The sequence below is a fragment of the Myotis lucifugus genome, unplaced genomic scaffold (genome assembly GCF_000147115.1).
Source record: "Myotis lucifugus unplaced genomic scaffold, Myoluc2.0 scaffold_54, whole genome shotgun sequence".
NCBI lineage: Eukaryota > Metazoa > Chordata > Mammalia > Chiroptera > Vespertilionidae > Myotis > Myotis lucifugus.
The window spans coordinates 386071-403318 of record NW_005871102.1 but is presented as its reverse complement, the minus strand read 5'-3'; the positions used below and the strand labels follow the sequence as shown (position 1 = coordinate 403318).

Here is a 17248-nt window from a genome sequence, read left to right as displayed (position 1 = left end):
AAACCTACATTTTCTTTGGTGGTTGAAGTCACTACAAAAACTAAATGTACTTTACTCAGTGGCTCGCTGGGTGTTTTTTTTTAAACGAGGGAAATACTGTGTTTGTAAAAATTGGTGCTAAAAGGGCACCGAATCATATGTCCCCTGGGCCATGTGAAGACTCTGCAGAAAGAATTAGAGCTTTCTAACACACACACACACACACACACACACACACACACACACACAGCCCAACTGGAACACAAAGCATTCACTCAGGAAAACTGAGGAGAATATGCACTTAGCAGTTATCAGATTTTTAGGGTAAGTCTTTCCATTTTGGACAGTGTTGTGGGAGCTGACACACTGGGCTTCCAGAAGGATCAGAATTACTTAACCTGAAGGAAATTCTCAGCCGACCCCTTTTCATCTCTGGCCAAGAAGAAGTCAAACTTTTTGTTTTACACCTTAGTGGTATGCCCACACTTAAAATTTTTATACAAGCTCCTACAGAAACTTTAACTAGGCCAATTCAGACCCAAAGTCACTAAATAAAGCTAGTCTAGACGGAAAAATCTATGAAAACCATATGTCTTTGAGGCATCTGTCTTACAAAAACTGCCATCGTCCTGGAGAAATAGTTTGCAAAGTTTGCTTTTAGGAACGCACCGCTCTCAGGAGCACGGGAGCCGAGCTTAAAGATGATGGCGGGACTTGGACGGAGAGAGGAAAGCCACGATGTTTACAAACGAAAGGCTCTCATCTGTCTGTAAACATCGCTGAAAGGAAAGGCAAAGGCAGATGGAATTTCCATCTCCATTATTCTCCAAGGGATCAGAAACGTTGACAGCGTTGTTCCTCCATCCTCCTACAGAATGTGCCACCAGGGGATCTCAAAGCCACTGCGGCCCCACTCCCAGAAAACGCTTTTGAATAATGTTGTACGTGGTTGAGGCCAAAGACCCAGAACATTTTCTTCTGATGATTACCTCATCCTGCCGGCCTGCCAAACACAGCGAGCAGGCAGGTGTCCCTCCTAAGCAACCAAAGGCAGACTGTCCTAAATGATGGGGTGTGGGCCTGACTGCGAGTCATGGGAAGTGGGAAGGGCTGGGGTCCTGAGCAGAGAGAATACAGAATGGAGGGATGGTCCAAAACCTTGCTTTTCCGGTTTAACGCTGCTTTCTGAACTGGAGACGATGGTCAGTGCTACCTTCATTATTCTAGCTACGTATTTTTACATCTCAGAAGGCACTTGAACAGAGTGGAATGAGATCCATAGGGGGAAAAACCCCAGGAAATCAAACTTTAATGATAAAAACAACATTTTAACTAAAAACTGAACAGTCTGTGGAAGATGTTGGAAGTATTCATAATTGTAAAGCTTCCTTGTGGCCTTTAGGAATATGGTTCTGAGATGCCTTGCTCTACAAGGAAGGGGATTTTGGAACGATAGTAACAATGGTTATTGGCATGAGTGTGCATTCCTGCTCAGTCACCTGGATGACTATGAGTGAACAACAGATATCAAATAGCCGCATAAGGAGAGAAGGTTCTGAGTGTGAGGAGGCGAGAACATTTAAAAAGAAGGAAACCTCTAAGATGTAATCAATCCCACAATGTTTCAAGGAAAAGTGAGAAACACTATTTCAACCTGTTTATTCAAAGATGCTGGTGTTGTAAATTGAGTTTTCAGTATTTTTATTAGTTTTCAAGTACTAAGTGTTATGATAGTAATGAGGGTATTGAAATATTAAAACAAATCAACATCCCTCATTACAGTTTCCTAAGCCGTAGGCATTTAAATTATGGAAGGGCACTGATGAGCCACTGGGGTGTTTCTGGCCCATGAACTTATGTCCTGAATGCTCTGATACTACTGTTGTTAAAGCTAAAACTTCACGCTTGCTCCCCCCCCCCCAAATGGTATGTGGCTTTATTTTGACTTTAGACCCAGATATGTGAAGGCAAATTATGGCAGTGGTTTCTCTAGTTAACACATTGACTAATATTTCCTTAATTTTCCACCCCAAGGTGATAATTAAGGTAGAATTGGCTTCCCATGAAGTTTTATTATTTTAGTTATTAAAATATTTTCCAACACTACTAAACAGCAAAATTAAATTCTAGTTGTTTTAGAAATTAGTAGATCTTTTCTAGAGTTTTTATAGCTTCTCATCCATGGTCTGAAGGGAGAGCAAGTGGGCTGACTTCTGACTAAGGCCCTTGAACGTGACACTAAGCGGAGATTTATTCAAGGGGAAACTTTCATTCACTCTTAAAATTGACTTTTGAGAATGATCCTGATATTTAAGCTTTAAAAATACACATGGTCCAGCATATATCTTACATAAATATCCATTGCCAAGGGGACTACTTTCATTTTAGTCTCTCTGGGTGGCAAAGTACCTGTAAAAGTCTTTCTCATCTCCTACTCTCATAAGAGGTCTCATTCTAGAAGAATGCCCTATATATGGGCCAAAATACATTTAATCAAAGCTGCCTCATGGAAGTCTGAAACTAAATGGAGGCAGTCTTCACATGGTGGAGGCAACGGGGGTCTTTGATTGTAAAATAAGTTCATTTTCTATGTCATATTAAAAGCCACCTGATGTCTTCTCACACCATCTCACTCCCTCTTGTTTTTTTTAATTTTTTAAAATATATTTTATTGATTTTTTTACAGAGAGGAAGGGAGAAGGATAGAGAGTTAGAAACATCGATGAGAGAGAAACATCGATCAGCTGCCTCCTGCACACCGCCCACGGGGGATGTGCCCACAACCAAGGTACATGCCCTTGACCGGAATTGAACCTGGGACCTTTCAGTCCGCAGGCCGACGCTCTATTCACTGAGCCAAACCGGTAAGGGCTCCCTCTTGGTTTTTAAAAATTGCCATAGAAACTTGGGGATTCACTGGTGATGGTTTATCTAGTTGGTAACTATCCACATCTTCACCTCACTCCCCCTCTCAGTTGGTCCATTCACCTTCCCACACACAAAAACGGGGAAGGAATGAAGCTTATTTCTAGATTTTATATTAACCTGCACACTTACTGGGTTCTGAGAAGAGCAGTGAGAAAAGTATTTACACCTTATCCTATTTTTCTGTGTTTAAAGGGCAATGTTAACTTTAGGAAGATTGTGGATTGTGAACTTCTCAGTCAAGAAGGCCTGGCCTTGCCACTGAGGATGAGGGACTGAGGGCTCATCCTGCACTTACCATACTGACTCAGCATGCTCCCTGGACGGGACGTGTGCTCTTTGCACCCTTCCTGGGAGCTGATAATTCTGACTGGAAAGCAGGGTGGACATTTCCTCGTGTTTATGGGAACAGTTAGAAAGTCCTTCCAGAAATTAGAGCACTTGTTATTTGCGGTTGTGTCTATCATGTGGCTCTGATGGCTGAAAAAGCAGCGGAGGGAAAGCAAGTCCCACGCCACAGGGAGGCCTGCCCAAATACCTTGAGGCTTCAGACTCCGTCCCATGGAGAATTTCTCCTGTTTTTGGTCAGAGTTGCCATATGACCTAAACTTCCTCTGAATACCAGCAATGCAGCATCAAAAAACACACAGGCAGATTCTCTCAAACCCGAGGCCCTTCCAACACCGTCCCTTTCCCCCGCAGTTAAAAATACTGGCCAGACCCGAAGTGTAATATTCTTTTGGCAACAGCATTTGGTAAGGCAGATGGATTTCATTTGGCAACTAAAGGGTATAAATATGTGTTTAGATTTGGAGGTTTCCCCCAGACAAAGGCTACAATGCTCTGGGGCCTGGGTAAACTAAAGGATTTCAGTGTCAGGCATTTTAGAATCCTATGTTTAGGCAGCAACAAAGAAATGACAAGCAGACAGCAGTCTTGGAGCCCTCAGCTAAATCCTCAGCTCCTTCCTCACAGTGCGGGAGGCAGGCGCTCAAAGCACATTCTGAGTGAAGAACCGGCACTTCTATCTTCACGCTCACTTTCCTGGCTGTTTATTGGCGAAAGCAACTCCGGGAACCTCAAGTCCACGTCTAAGATAAGTCAGAGGGAAGGAAAAAGGACCCAGCAGCTCCTTCTGGTAATCTGCTGCTTGGGTAAAATTTAAAGGTGAAAAAAGCCAGGAACTGTGTTGTGCCATGAAACCGGGAAGACATGGAAAAACATGCCGTCTACCCGTGACTGCCCACACGTGAAGGTTTCCTGGAAAAGCATTATTTTTCTGCAGTGAGGGAGACGAAAGGGGGCAGCGATAAAGCCAGCTCAAGCTTGTGTGTCTGCTGACATTGGGTAGAGTTATCTCTTTTTTTTTTTCCTCTGAGCTGACATCAACTTGTATATAGGAACAGTCGGCAGATGCTGATGGGGGCAGTCTGCTGCTGACTGGCTAGAGGAAGAATAATCGTTTTGGGCATTTTTCACTGGTCAGTGGCCGACGGCTCGGCTCCCACCCTGGCTGTCTTCCTCTTATCAATCTGGTGAAACCTAGGCCAGAGCTGGGTACCGAGACTCAGAAAGGCTTTGTCTGCAGTGGTTGAAGCTTAGCAATTTAGGGCCCCAAATGGGACAATGCCAGGGCGATTTGCTGCGATCTGTCCTGGGACGAGGAAGCAGTTGTATCTGGTTAACTCAATGCCAGCCACCACTGGGCCACCAGCGACGTACTGTGCGATGTTACTGCTGTCTGCCGGTACTGGTGTTGCCTGTACTTTGCTTCCTGCAGATCCTTTCTTATTTTCCTTCCTTTCTTACTCTCCTGCAACCTTGGGTGATTGGGAAAGTGAGATAAAGGACACACTGCAAACAGAAAGGCCTAATCAGAAGCCTCCCTTGACATACACGCAAAGCTCCCAAATTCTGGTCCTCGGAACACTTGCAGTTCTGTTCCTGGGCCTCGTCTACACAGAACCCATCCTTCTGAGCTGTGGCAGATTGGAGACATCTGCGTAGATGCAAGTTGCTAGACCCAAGGAGGAGACCACCTACTTCACTGAGACCAGATTGAAACCAAGACCCGAAGAATGAAGCATTCCGACATTACCCATTGATCCTCCTCAGTGAACTATCATGTTACAGCCACAGTCACCGTGGAACTAGAAGGAGTTTGATGGGATAGTTAATTGAGGGGCTGAAACAAAATTGGACATTTTCTTTAGTGAACAGCTTGTGGCCAAATTTCTGTTTTCATCAAAACATATTAAGCACCATGACAACTCATGTTAAACCTGCAATGAGTTATTAATTACGCTGGGGATTTCAGTAACAAATTTTGGAACACAGTAGCCTCAGGAGATGCCTGAAATATTAAGCATCAGGAAGAATACCTCAGAGTTGATTTTATTCTGGGCAATCATACCTTTTTTTAAAAAAAGGACTTTTTTTTTGACTTTTGAAGCCAGTTGCTAAAAATAAAAACTGTTCCCTGAAAAAAATCCAAATTCCTAATCATGAATTTATTTGTTTGTTCTTTAAAGGGGAAGGACGGTGGGGAAAACAGAAAGCTCATGCGTGGCTGAGATGGGAAATCACGAGACGAGTTCATCATCTGTCCAAATAGCACCCAGCTGCTAAGAGGAGTCACACTCTTACAGGGCTGCTGAGGAGAGAGCAAGGCGGGACGTTCCCAGGACATGGCTCGGGGGTCAGACACAGGCTAGTCACACGAGTCGCTTAACTGTCCGTGGGCCCTGTGCCCCCGACTTCAAGGTTCAGCTGCTTCATCCTTCATGGCACCAAACCTTGATGTTAGGGATGCAAAGACACTCATAAGAATTGTGGGTTTGTCTTTACTCACACTTTGGGGGACTGGCTGAAATAACAAAACAAAACAAGGAGACCTTACCCATAAGTGAAAGGGACTCTGTGTTAACTGTCAATCAAATCCACATATGAAATATGTGAAGGAATTATAGCCCATCGGGGCAAGCAGGTCAAACGTTTATAGTAGGAATGAACTAAACGGTCAAGAGAACCAAATGGCTTTGATCTCCGTAAAGAACAGAACGTGAGTGCACAGACTGTCTCTGTGTGGAGGGATTTCTGTATCGTTTGCCATGATTGGTTTAGTGGTGAGTTACTGAGAATGTGGGACTGTGGTGGGGCTCAATGTGTGCCCTGCAGAGTCAAGGAAACTGCCTAAATGAGAGGACATACGTGGGAAACCCTGGGGTAATCTGGAGGTCACCCCGGGGCCATCATGCGGCACAGGATGCCAGTGTCCTCGTGGGGCCTCACCAGAGACTTTCAGTGGAGCATTTCTTGGTTCCTATGTTGTGTTACTGTCATGTGGACGAGCTGGAGGAAAAGCCACATTCTTGCCTATGATTCAGTTTTGCCATTTTCAGAAGACACCACCAGCCTTGGTGAGGAGGGTGGTTACAAGACAGTACTTCTATTTTTCAACCTTTTTAAAAACAGAAGACTGAGTGGTGAGGTCAATGAAGTCTGCTTTTCCTTGGATAGAGACCCTTCCTCCCACTCTGATCCCCCCTCTGACGGTTGCAAAATAACTCAGCCCAAGGAAAGGGGAGAAGACAAATGCGTGAAATAACGCCAGAATCGGCTGTTGCCAGGGAAAACACTCCGATTCAGTTCATTTGTTCTGTTCATGGCCAAGGCTGTGATTCTCAATTACCTAATTTTACCAAGTTGTAACTGAAAATAGCTACACCGGCCCTAAAGTTAGTGCATGATGAAGAGTTCGGAGCTTCAAGTAAGAGAACAGGACCCCTCACCAGGTGGTGGTGTATGTTTAAGATCATCTTGCTGAGCAAGGACACGACTGGCTGGGATTGTCCAACAGGGTTCAGCCCCTCCACAGAGGTTGTGTGGGGCGAGAGGGGCGACCCACATACTCTGGCAACAGAAAATGTCCCTCACATCGGATTTGTGAAACTCAAGTTACTAATGACAGAAGTATCCGTGCTGGTGAGTCTCTCTGGGACCGAGACACTCCCCAAGTTCAGGTGGAATTAATTAAAACAGGCGTGTAGTTTGTAATATTTCCAGCTCCCTCCCCGAAAGGCTCCATGCATATGAACCAGAACAGCTTGAGCAGCTGAGAAGAGCTGGGCCAAAAGTGACTCCACCAGCCTCTGTCCTCCCTCTGTCTTTACATGGCAATAGAAAGATAGAATCATATTTTTTCCTTCTTCTTCTTTTTTTTTTTTTTTTAAGCAGAAGGCTCCTGGTTTCTGTACAATTCATGTGCTTTCATTACCTTTGAATTGGGTTAAAATAAAAGTGTATAGGCTCTTAAAAGTCAAGATCATAACTTGCTAATGAAGTCGGGAATTATCCAGAAGAAAACTGCACAGGCACATGCCCAATGATTCAGGTATGGCCTTTGTGATCTTAAGTCCCCCCAACCCCCCGCTGCCCCCCCCCCCCAAGCCGGCGGGACACTGCCCATGCTGTCCTGTCATTTTATGAGTTTCTGGTTTCAGATAAAAGAGGAGAAAGGGCCCTTAAGAAAGCAAAGAACTGGGGTGGGGGTGGGGGTGGGGGGAATCAAACTTCCTTCTCATAAAGCGAAGGGCTGTCTTCCTGGAGATGATGGATAATGGCATTTCAGCTTTTTAAAGTTTTTCATAGAAAAAATGTAGGCAAATCAGGGAGGGCAAAGAGAATATAAATAAACAGAACAAGGTGAAAATTCAACAAGAGCTTCCCTCAACTCCTTTCTTCCTTTCTTTCTTTCTTTCTTTCTTTCTTTCTTTCTTTCTTTCTTTCTTTCTTTCTTCTTTCTTCTTTCTCTCTTTCATCTTTGTCTGTCTTTCTTTTTCTCTTTCTTTTTTTGAAGTCTTAAACCCCATTTCTGGCTTGCATTTGGTAGGATTCCTGCTCTGGCTTTTATTAAAAACAGACTTTATGTGGTCAGAATTCTCCATCTTAAGCTAAACTCGAATAGGCAGACGGATCCTGACAGAGTCATTCTTGCTCTCTCTCAGGTACCCGGCCCCTCCCCAAGGATTTCTGTCCCAATGCCCCTAACTGGCCCAAACTTGAGGGCTCAGCACAAAACACCCCCCTTTCCTCTTACACTGTGTACTCTTTTTCCTCTTTCACATTGGAGATTCTGCAAGGTCAGATCGAGTTAAGTCTGTCTCCAACTTAAGAATACTCTAGAAATTTTGAATAACACAACTGCTGTCCTATAAATGCCCAAACGCAGACGCATGAAACCTGGTGTCCCCTCCCTCCAGCTGGGAGAAAACCGCACAGGCACATGCAGATTCCTGCCGCCGCCTCCTGTGAGCGAGCTCAGAAACACCCAGGGCGACCCCACCCCATCAAGCATGGCACAGTATGTCTGAAGGGCACTGGCATGCTAGCTTCTCCGCAGCAGGGGCCAAGGCAACCGAGCGTGCAGGCAAAGTCATGCATTTTCGTCGGGGGACAGGCAGCACCAGGTCGCTCTGGTTCCCTCCTGTAGCTCAACAGATAAGATGGCCGGCTCCAGGCGCTTGGATGGGGCCCCCGCCTTCCCACCCCAGCCCTCAGTCCCCAGTGGTCTCCAAACCTTCCTCGCACAACGACAGGCACTGTTCCAGTCAATCTGAGGTTCCCTAAAACATGAGTTTAATCTGGCCTGTAGGAGGCTCGGCACTGACGTGGATGTTTTCTCACATGCACGGGAGAGGCTAGTCGACCCTGTAGGGCAGAGCTTCTCAGGGGGTGAGGGGGGCTCTCTGCTCCTCACCCCTGGCATTGGGGACGTCCAGAGACATTTTTAGTAGTCACACTGGGGGAGGGCAACTGACATCTCGTGGGAAGAGGCCAGGATGCCGCTAAACATGTCAGCAGTGTCGGGGCTGAGAATCCCTTGGTGCTGCGGTTGGGGGCCGGGGCTCTGCAGGCAGACTGCTGGGGACCGGAGCCCAGCTCCTCCAGGGCCTGGGGGAGCAGTCTGGGGCATGTTGCTTAACCTCTGTGCCACGTCTGCAAAATGGATAATGACCCATCTCATTGGGTTTGTTGTGTTAAACCCAAATGTAGTTGCAAAGCAATGAGGGCAGAGCCGAGATCTATTGAGAGCACATGAAACATTAGCTATTGTTATTCATGTGATGACTAGAATTTAGTTCAGTTCCAAAAAAATAATAAGCCAACTTTATTGAGTTTAGAGAAAAAATTTAAGGGTTTAAGAGTGTTATATCCTCTTTGATTGGGACCAGAATGATGATAATGGTAACAACGTTCCCATAAGAGCGGTTTCCCGGGCTCTTTCAAACGCCTCATCTCACATGACGTGGGCAACAGCCTGCTGAATGTGCCCCCCGTTTCCTAGACGAGGATGTGCTGCTCAGAGTTAGGTGAGTTGCCCACGGTCTGTGGCCGAGCAAGGGTGACTCCACAGCCCGACCATTCCTGCTCCAGGAGCCTGGGTTTACTAGTTTCAGAGGCCTGTGTCTTCATGGCACCTGGCCCCCTGAAGATCCCAATAAATGTAGTCATGGTAATCAGAGCGGGAGGGGACTCAGGTTTCCTGGGTGGGTGGAAGTCACTTCTGCTAAATGTCTAGTCAAGTTTTCCTTCATGGCACATACACATATTTTAATCCTCTGAATTGAATTTTTAAAAATGAACTTTCTATATGAGCTAATTTTCTTTCCTTTTAAAATGTGTTATTATTCTTAAAAATCTAATTCCTATTTTATAAATTTCTAATTATACATAGTGTACATATTTTGATTGTAAATGTAAGAAGGTGAGAATCTAGCTTTAACTATATACATGTTTCAAGCTCCATTTATTTGCCAGCTATTTTGTTTTACAATTGAGGCAAAAATCTGCTTATAAATGCCAAAATGTCTAATCTAAATGTACAGTGTTGTGTCTCTTATATGGTGTGTGGGGGGAACGACTGCATACAGCAAGCATCATGCCTATGTAAAATTTCTATGCTAGTTTAAAATAATTACAGTCTAACCAGCGGATTTTTATGCTGCCTACATTAATGTTAATGATATTGGGCCTAAGGGTCATAGTTCAGAGGGCAGATGGATAATAATCCTTGAAGTCAGTGGTTTTTGGGAATTCCTTTGGTAACAGAGAAGGTGAGGACTTAGCTGGTGATAGGTTCACGACCTTGGAGCACACAGCTTGCCTCAGCCCAGCCATGGCTCTTTCATTTCAAAGCTTTCCATTAAATTCTACAAACAGCTGCCAAAATGTCAATCTTTTCGACCCAGTTTTCTTGGGGCCCCTTCAGTTTGTGCCGGTTGATAAAGGAGAGGTTTAGACCACATTTTGGTTTTTAAATGGTGTGAAACTCAGCAATTCCCCAGGATTCCCCTCCCAGGTGAAAACTGCAAACGTGTATGATACTCTCTTTGCAATTTTCTTTTTCAAGTAACTTTTGTCTGTTGTGCTACGAAAAGAGAACCAAAGAGCACCCCACACTGTCTTCCGAGCAGTACACTTACCTGGGGACACTGGGAGGGGCCCTGGTGGGCCGAGAGGGGACCTGCGGAGGGGCTCCGTATGTGTCGTTGCTGTTGGGGAAGGGCGGCAATGGGCCCGGCCGGAATGGAACTGGGGGAGCCCCTGAGTGGGGTCCTGGGGACGGGATGGCAGGAGGGGGCCCTCGGCCAGACCCAGGCCGAGCCAGGGGGGTGCTCAGTGTCGGCCTCCTTTGGGTGGTGGGGCTCGGAGGGGGCGACCTGGGAAAGAGACCAACGGTTTACCACTCCTACGTTCTCTCTGCATCTTAAAAACACATTTTATAACCTCCTGATGGCTTTTTAAAAATTATTTTTTTGGCTGAGAAACTCAGATAAATGTTAGGAATGTTTAAAGGTATAATAAGGAGGTAAAGGGTAGGGGAAGTTTCCCTCCCCCACCCCTTCACTCCACAGAGTCAGCCAATAGTAGTTTCTTTGTAACTATATTCTACAGTAGTTTCTCTCTCTCTATATAAATTACTTTTATTTAAGCTTCACTGGAACTTGACTACCTTTTCATTTCAGTATTTATAGACCTGTCTTACTTTTTACTGGCTGTGTAACATTCCACTGTGCTGATGCATTGTGCTTGTTTCTGACAGGAGTGGGGATGACCTGACCCTATCTCTCACTGCTGAACTTAAGTATTTGTTCCTCTTTTTTTCTAAAGAGTTTCAGGGGAGTACTCCCAGTAAATGGCACTGCCCCGCCTGGCAGGCCTCAGGGTGCGTGAGCCAACTTCCTACCTACGAGTGTGCTGGATCCAGGAGTCGTCCACGGGCGGCGGGGCAGGGATGAATGTGGTGGCCGTGTTGATGTCGCCAATGATCACGAGGGCTTCTTTAAGGGCCTGGTACATGTGCAGCATTTCATCCCGGCGTTGGGCCTGCTCCGCCGACTCCTCCATCAGAGTGTTCTGGTCCTCTGAGGAATATAACTGTGCTAGGAGCTCTGAGTTTATAAAATCCTTCACCTGTCGGGTCACCACAAAAAAAGGTTGGACGGTAGATACTGGGCCAGAGACTGTGGACAGAGTCTGCAAATGGCCACTCTGGGAAAACGGCTGCAGTGTGCATCTGTTCATTCCTATTTTCTTCATCCTCCTCCCAATCCTTCACGTAGGCAGTGGTTCTCAACCTTCTGGCCCTTTAAATATAGTTCCTCATGTTGTGACCCAACCATAAAATTATTTTCGTTGCTACTTCATAACTGTAATGTTGCTACTGTTATGAATCGTAATGTAAATATCAGATATGCAGGATGGTCTTAGGCGACCCCTGTGAAAGGGTCGTTTGACCGCCAAAGGGGTCGCGACCCACAGGTTGAGAACCACTGACGTAGAGGCTATTAACATGAAAGGAAAACATGACACAGATTCGTTGAAAAGAGGGCCAAACCCTGGCATCTGCAGAGAGGACTTGGTCTCTCAGACGAGAGGGCCTGCGTCTGCACCAGCTTCCCCACAATGGTCTGAGGCTGCTTGGCTTAGGGACAAGGGGGTAAGCAGCAGCATCTTCCACAGGAAACAATGATGTAAAGAAACTGATGTCCTAACACAGGTTATCCATTCCTCAGTATTTCCAGTCCTTGACCCAGCTTTTACCAAAATCACTGAAATACTCAGAAGACCCTAGGTTTCAATGTGCTCTCGAAAGTGGAATTACCATCAATAAGTCAATATTTGTTAAATACAGCACCTTATATAATTATGCAAAAAATGATATTCTCTGCTTTCTAGAGGTTAATCATAGAAGATACTTAACAGTGATGAGGACTGATACAAGGTTAACAGATAGATATGAACAGACTAAAGTATGGACACTCCACATGAGGCACAGCTCTGAGGGAGAGAGAACCAACCACATCTCATCAAATCCAAGATACAACTGGATTTAAGACACACCACTAATATATTTGTGCCACGAAGAAAGAGAAAATCAACACCAATTAAAACTATGACAGAATGGCCCTAGCTGGTTTGGTTCCATGGATAGAGCGTCGGCCTGCGGACTGAATGGTCCCGGATTCGATTCTGGTCAAGGGTACATGCCTGGGTTGCGGGCTCAGTTCCCAATGTGGGACATGCAGGAGGCAGCTGATCAATGATTCTCTCACATTGTTGATGTTTCTATCTCTCTCCTTCTGCTTTCCTCTCTGAAATCAATAAAAATATGTGGGGGGGGGGAAACTATGACAGAATGCCAGATGCCACTGAATGTCACAGGTGTCTTCATGTCAGAAATATTAACTGTGGAAAAAGTGAAGGTGAGAACTGATGACATATGGTGTGTCCCAGGTGCCTTTACAAGTTACCTGACTTGGTTCTCACCTCAAACTTAGGAAATTATCCCAATTTTGGAGATGAAGAAACTGATGTTCAGAGAACTTTAAGTGACTTTCCCAAAGCCACACATTAAGTCGAACCCCAAATCTGCTGACTTGAAGTCTAGTGCTCTTTCCATGACCCCCTACCCCCACTTTGGGTGCTTAGAAAGGACCATTGATGTGTAAGCACCATTATTTTAGAGTGGTGTAGCAATACACCTATTAGCATAAGCCTAGAAAAATAAACCCACTTGGATTGTTGGGCTTCTCCTTTAATGAGAACACTGACACTTATCTGGAGTCACTGAATTTCTCCAGGAAAGGCCAAGGGCCAGTATATTGGACTGTTGTTACGGATTCAGGCAGACATCGGAACACCGGTCAGATGCTCAGAATTCCTGGGTTGTAGTTACAGCATCTAATCACACAAATAATTCTACGAACTGGAAAATTCCATGAAAACACAGCTTCCCTGGGAAATAAAGAAATGTCCTCTGCACATGTTTTGTCAACCAAGAGTGGTTCGAATATGGACGAGATGCATTCAGACAAGAGTCTGGGGGAGCAGGTTTCTGTGTGATAGCCGGGGAAGGTAAATTTGGCCAGGTAACCTGGGGCCAGATGTGAAGGCCTCTAATGCCAAGGAAAAGCGTTTGAACTTTATCCACTTGGCAATGGGGAGCTGTGGAAGGCTCTTCTGTAAGTCAGTGAAACAATAAAAGAGAGCTTTAGGAAAATTAATCTGGCTGTGATGGGAGAAGAATTTGCAAATGGAGATAAATGTAGATCATTTGTGAGATGACAAGGGCTGAATTTAGCAGGGTTGCAGTGGAATAGGAAAGACAGGCATGTACAAATGACAGTGCAAAGGCAAAACCTACTGGACTAGTTTGGGATGTGAAGGACAAGGAAGAAAGGAACAAAGACAACTCCAGCATTGAGGTTTGGGTGAGAGGGAGGAGAGAAAAATCAGAAGTCAAGAAGGAAAAGGCAGATTTAGAGGAAATACAGTCAAATGGGCTGAAGGATTTTTTCACTTGTACCCGAGGAATCAGGACATTTGCACAAATCTTCCACTATTGGGTGTGTGTGCACTTGAAGGGAGGGTGCAACTCCAAATTCAAAACCAGACGATTTTCCTGGCATTGGCCATCGGTTGGTTAAGCTCTTTGGAAGCTTTACATCTTCCTGGAGTATCACTTAGAATCTATTAAACACAATTTAAAAGACAGTCCTTCCAAGAACAGATTTAAAGCAGATCTGAATGAAGAAGCAACTGTCAAACAAACCACGAAATAAAATAGTCAGGGCCTGTCTCAGCATTCTGATCAAAGATCTGCCTTGCATCAATTCTTCCACATCAGAATGTTACACGTGAAGACTTGCCGACTCCCTGAAAGATTGGGCAATGTTCTGGAATAATTTGAGTATTACGAGCCTGAGAGAAAAGGGTAACATGTGCAGTGGTTAGAGACCGTGTGCTTTGGAGTCAGATGGCTCTGCATTTGTGTCTGAGCTCTAACACGCACTGTTTTGGGGCAAATAAACTCTATGAGACTCAGGTTCCCTTCCTGAGGACAATGGTGGTAGCTGCCTCAAGAGCTGTGCAAGGATTCAGGGAAAGAATCAATACCGAATGCCCAGCATGATGTCCAGCATGTAGCCAGTGCTCCGCATACAGAAGCTACTCCTTCTACAGAAAACAGGCTAAGCTGGCACTGGCATGTAGAGGCAGGAGAACAAGAGTACAGGCACCAAGAGATGGAGTTCAATAAAGAACACAGGTTGACATTTTACTTTGCACTGAAGCAAAATTTTAGAAAGACTCTTCCCTTTCTCTCCTGCTAGTTGGCGGGGGGGGTGGGGGGTGGGGAGGCAGGGGGGGGGTACTTAGGGGAGTTTCCAGACACTTCAGGGACTTTCTGAGTGGTCTGAATGTCAACGGGACAAACACTGAAACCAAGGGCTCTGCACGGCAATTAGAGGCCAAGGTCTGCTTCAGAGGAACAGCGTGCAGAAAATACCCTCACAGGACGTGACATACACGAATTCTACTTGGATGTGAGATGCAAAATAAGATTTATGCTTTTAATTATAACACCTTAGAACCTATACATCTTTGTATGGCTCACAAAAGAATTCTCACACACAAAACCTCATTCCAGTTCAAACTCCATGGGCTAGAAAAACAGGCACTACTGCAACACGTCCGCCTCGGTGCAAAGGAATGTGAGGTCATTAGCAATGTTCCATATGGTTCCTCTCTCTTGCGTTAACCCTTCTCTAGCAACCTGCAATATTTTTGGGTCTTAACCCTTCTTTGTCTTTAGCTGAGACCGTTTTAAAGCCTCCACAAATAGAAGAGACATTTCTAGAGTTTTCATCCAATATAGTTACTAAGGAGACCATTTCCTTAAAATCTCTTGGTTTCTAGACGGGAGGGCCACAGTGTGGAACACGGCAGGGGCTCTCGTTCACACAAAGACACATGAAAATGTAACTGGCAGCCTGAGGATGCGTAGTCTGGAGAGGAACTTGGTTAGTATTTTGTGAATCCTTGAGATCTCATAATTCTCTCGTTTCTTCGTCTTCCAGGGATTTAGTTTGGCTAAAGACCAACAATGTTTTCCCTGTTTAAAAAGTCACATCCTTTGACTCACAAACACCATGTTGTGTTAAAAAACTAGACACTAAATGGCTGTGAGATTCTGTACTGTGAGATCCCAAAGTTTGAGAAAAGGCAGAACTGTAAGAAGCCAAGAGCATCACCCCTGGTGAGGAGTGATGGGGGTCGGGGAGCAGGGGTGGGGGGCCTTTGGGGCCTGGTCGGGATCTCTTTCTGCAGAAGGATGCTGAATTCTTGACCCGTGGAAACAAATCCGTGCTCTGGTATTTAAGATGCACTTTCCTCTCACATGATGAACATTTAAAATAACACTCTGCTCCATGGGCATTAAAGTGATGGTCAGCTTCGAAACAAGGGCATGTGTTACTCATTTTCCACTGGAGTGCCAGCCGCCCAGGAGAGGGGCTGTAGTCTCCAGGGTCCAGGAGACCAGGCCGCAGTCCATGGCCACGGGTGAAAGGCCTCTAGATTCCATATTTGGTTGTTCAAAAGTTTCATAAAACCTTCACCTTCTATTTTGCATTATCTGGTCTGGTTGAAATATGAGGAACAATGTTTTAAATTATTTAGATTTAAAATATTGTTTCTCGTATTTCAACAAACCCTAATTAAATCTTCATGGCATATGGACCTCTGGGAAGAGACCCCAGGCGTAAGCCATGGGGTTCGGAGCCCATTACTTTGAAGAGGTTGACTTATGGTTTTCCTAACCGTGCCATATGCATTTTCTGCTGCTGAACTGGAGAGAAGATCCGACTGAATGAGAAGACCTGGGTTTTCATCATGATTCGGCCAACTCCAGCTGTGCGATCTGGAATAAGCTAACCTCTCAAAGCCTCAGTTTCACCATTTGTTATAAAAGGTGAGTACCCAACGTGTGGCTGTTTTGTGGGTTCAGTCCCAGCATCATGTGCCACTTTGCCACACACTTTCCTAGAACAAAGCTGGGCCCACGTTTGTAATTCTCTGGTGGAAAACTTCTGGTGGGGGAGCTACAGAGAAAAGGCCGCCCAAATGCGCGGGCCATGGGGTGCCACGTGTGCGTTCACTTTCAATTCCTGAACCAAACTCTGCTTTTGACTGCGGCCCATCCAGAGTGACCGCCCGTCATAAATGTGCTATTTCTTTGTGTCGCTGTTACCTGGTATGTTTAAGCAATGAAACAGCTGCTACATTTCAATAGACAAAGGCTTACAGTATGTCTGAGGCGAGGCATTTATTGCTGGCTTTAAACTTCTTAAACAATTCCATATGGAGACTTGAGTGGCAGAGCACTTAATGTAAACTTTCAAAGGAAACTGCCCACCAAACTCTGAGCCTTAGGAAACTTGGCTGAAACACATTCTTTTTCGGGAGGCGGAGTGGCCGTGCCCATGTCAGAGGCGACAAGCCGCAGTACGGCGTTCCACGGGGACAGTCCACAAAGAGAGGACCCGTGTGAGGCCACCATTGGTTTTGCAGGACATTTAGCTTTGCCACCCAAAGCCATTAGGAGAAGCCACAGGGGTGAGTGGATGGAATTGAGAATGAGGAGTCAACATGTTTCTTTTCTAGTTGTGATTCTTTGGTTAATTCTCTCGCTTGAAGCTCTCTTCACTTCAAATCAAATAAAAAACCAACCGTGGGTGGCACGTGCTGGGTACTCACCACGTCTCTGTTCCTTGTACGCGGCAGGGCACTCTGGAACGAGCACAAAGGGCTGAGACGATGGCACACTACGATGCCGTGAGGGTATGAGTCCATGGAGAAGAGGGTGTTTACACTTTCTACATATACAAAATTATATATATAATTTAAAAAATATATAAAACCATACTTATTTTTACATATATAGTAAGAAAGTGGGTAAAATGATACTTAACTAGATACGGAAAACTGTCTTCAGATTGGT

General features: G+C 45.3%; 1 protein-coding gene across 1 annotated transcript in view; it reads right to left on the bottom strand.

Annotated features, from left to right (window-relative positions):
* Positions 1–5399: 5399 nt before the first annotated feature.
* DNM3 (dynamin 3) overlaps positions 5400–17248 on the bottom strand; it is a 300862-nt gene continuing 289013 nt past the window's right edge. The window contains exons 20-22 of the mRNA XM_023753926.1: positions 11153–11379; positions 10389–10625; positions 5400–5699 (exon numbers count right to left, since the gene is read on the bottom strand). Of these exons, the coding sequence (XP_023609694.1) occupies positions 5663–5699; positions 10389–10625; positions 11153–11379 (501 nt within the window). The 3' untranslated portion in view covers positions 5400–5662. The remainder of the gene's footprint in view (positions 5700–10388; positions 10626–11152; positions 11380–17248) is intronic.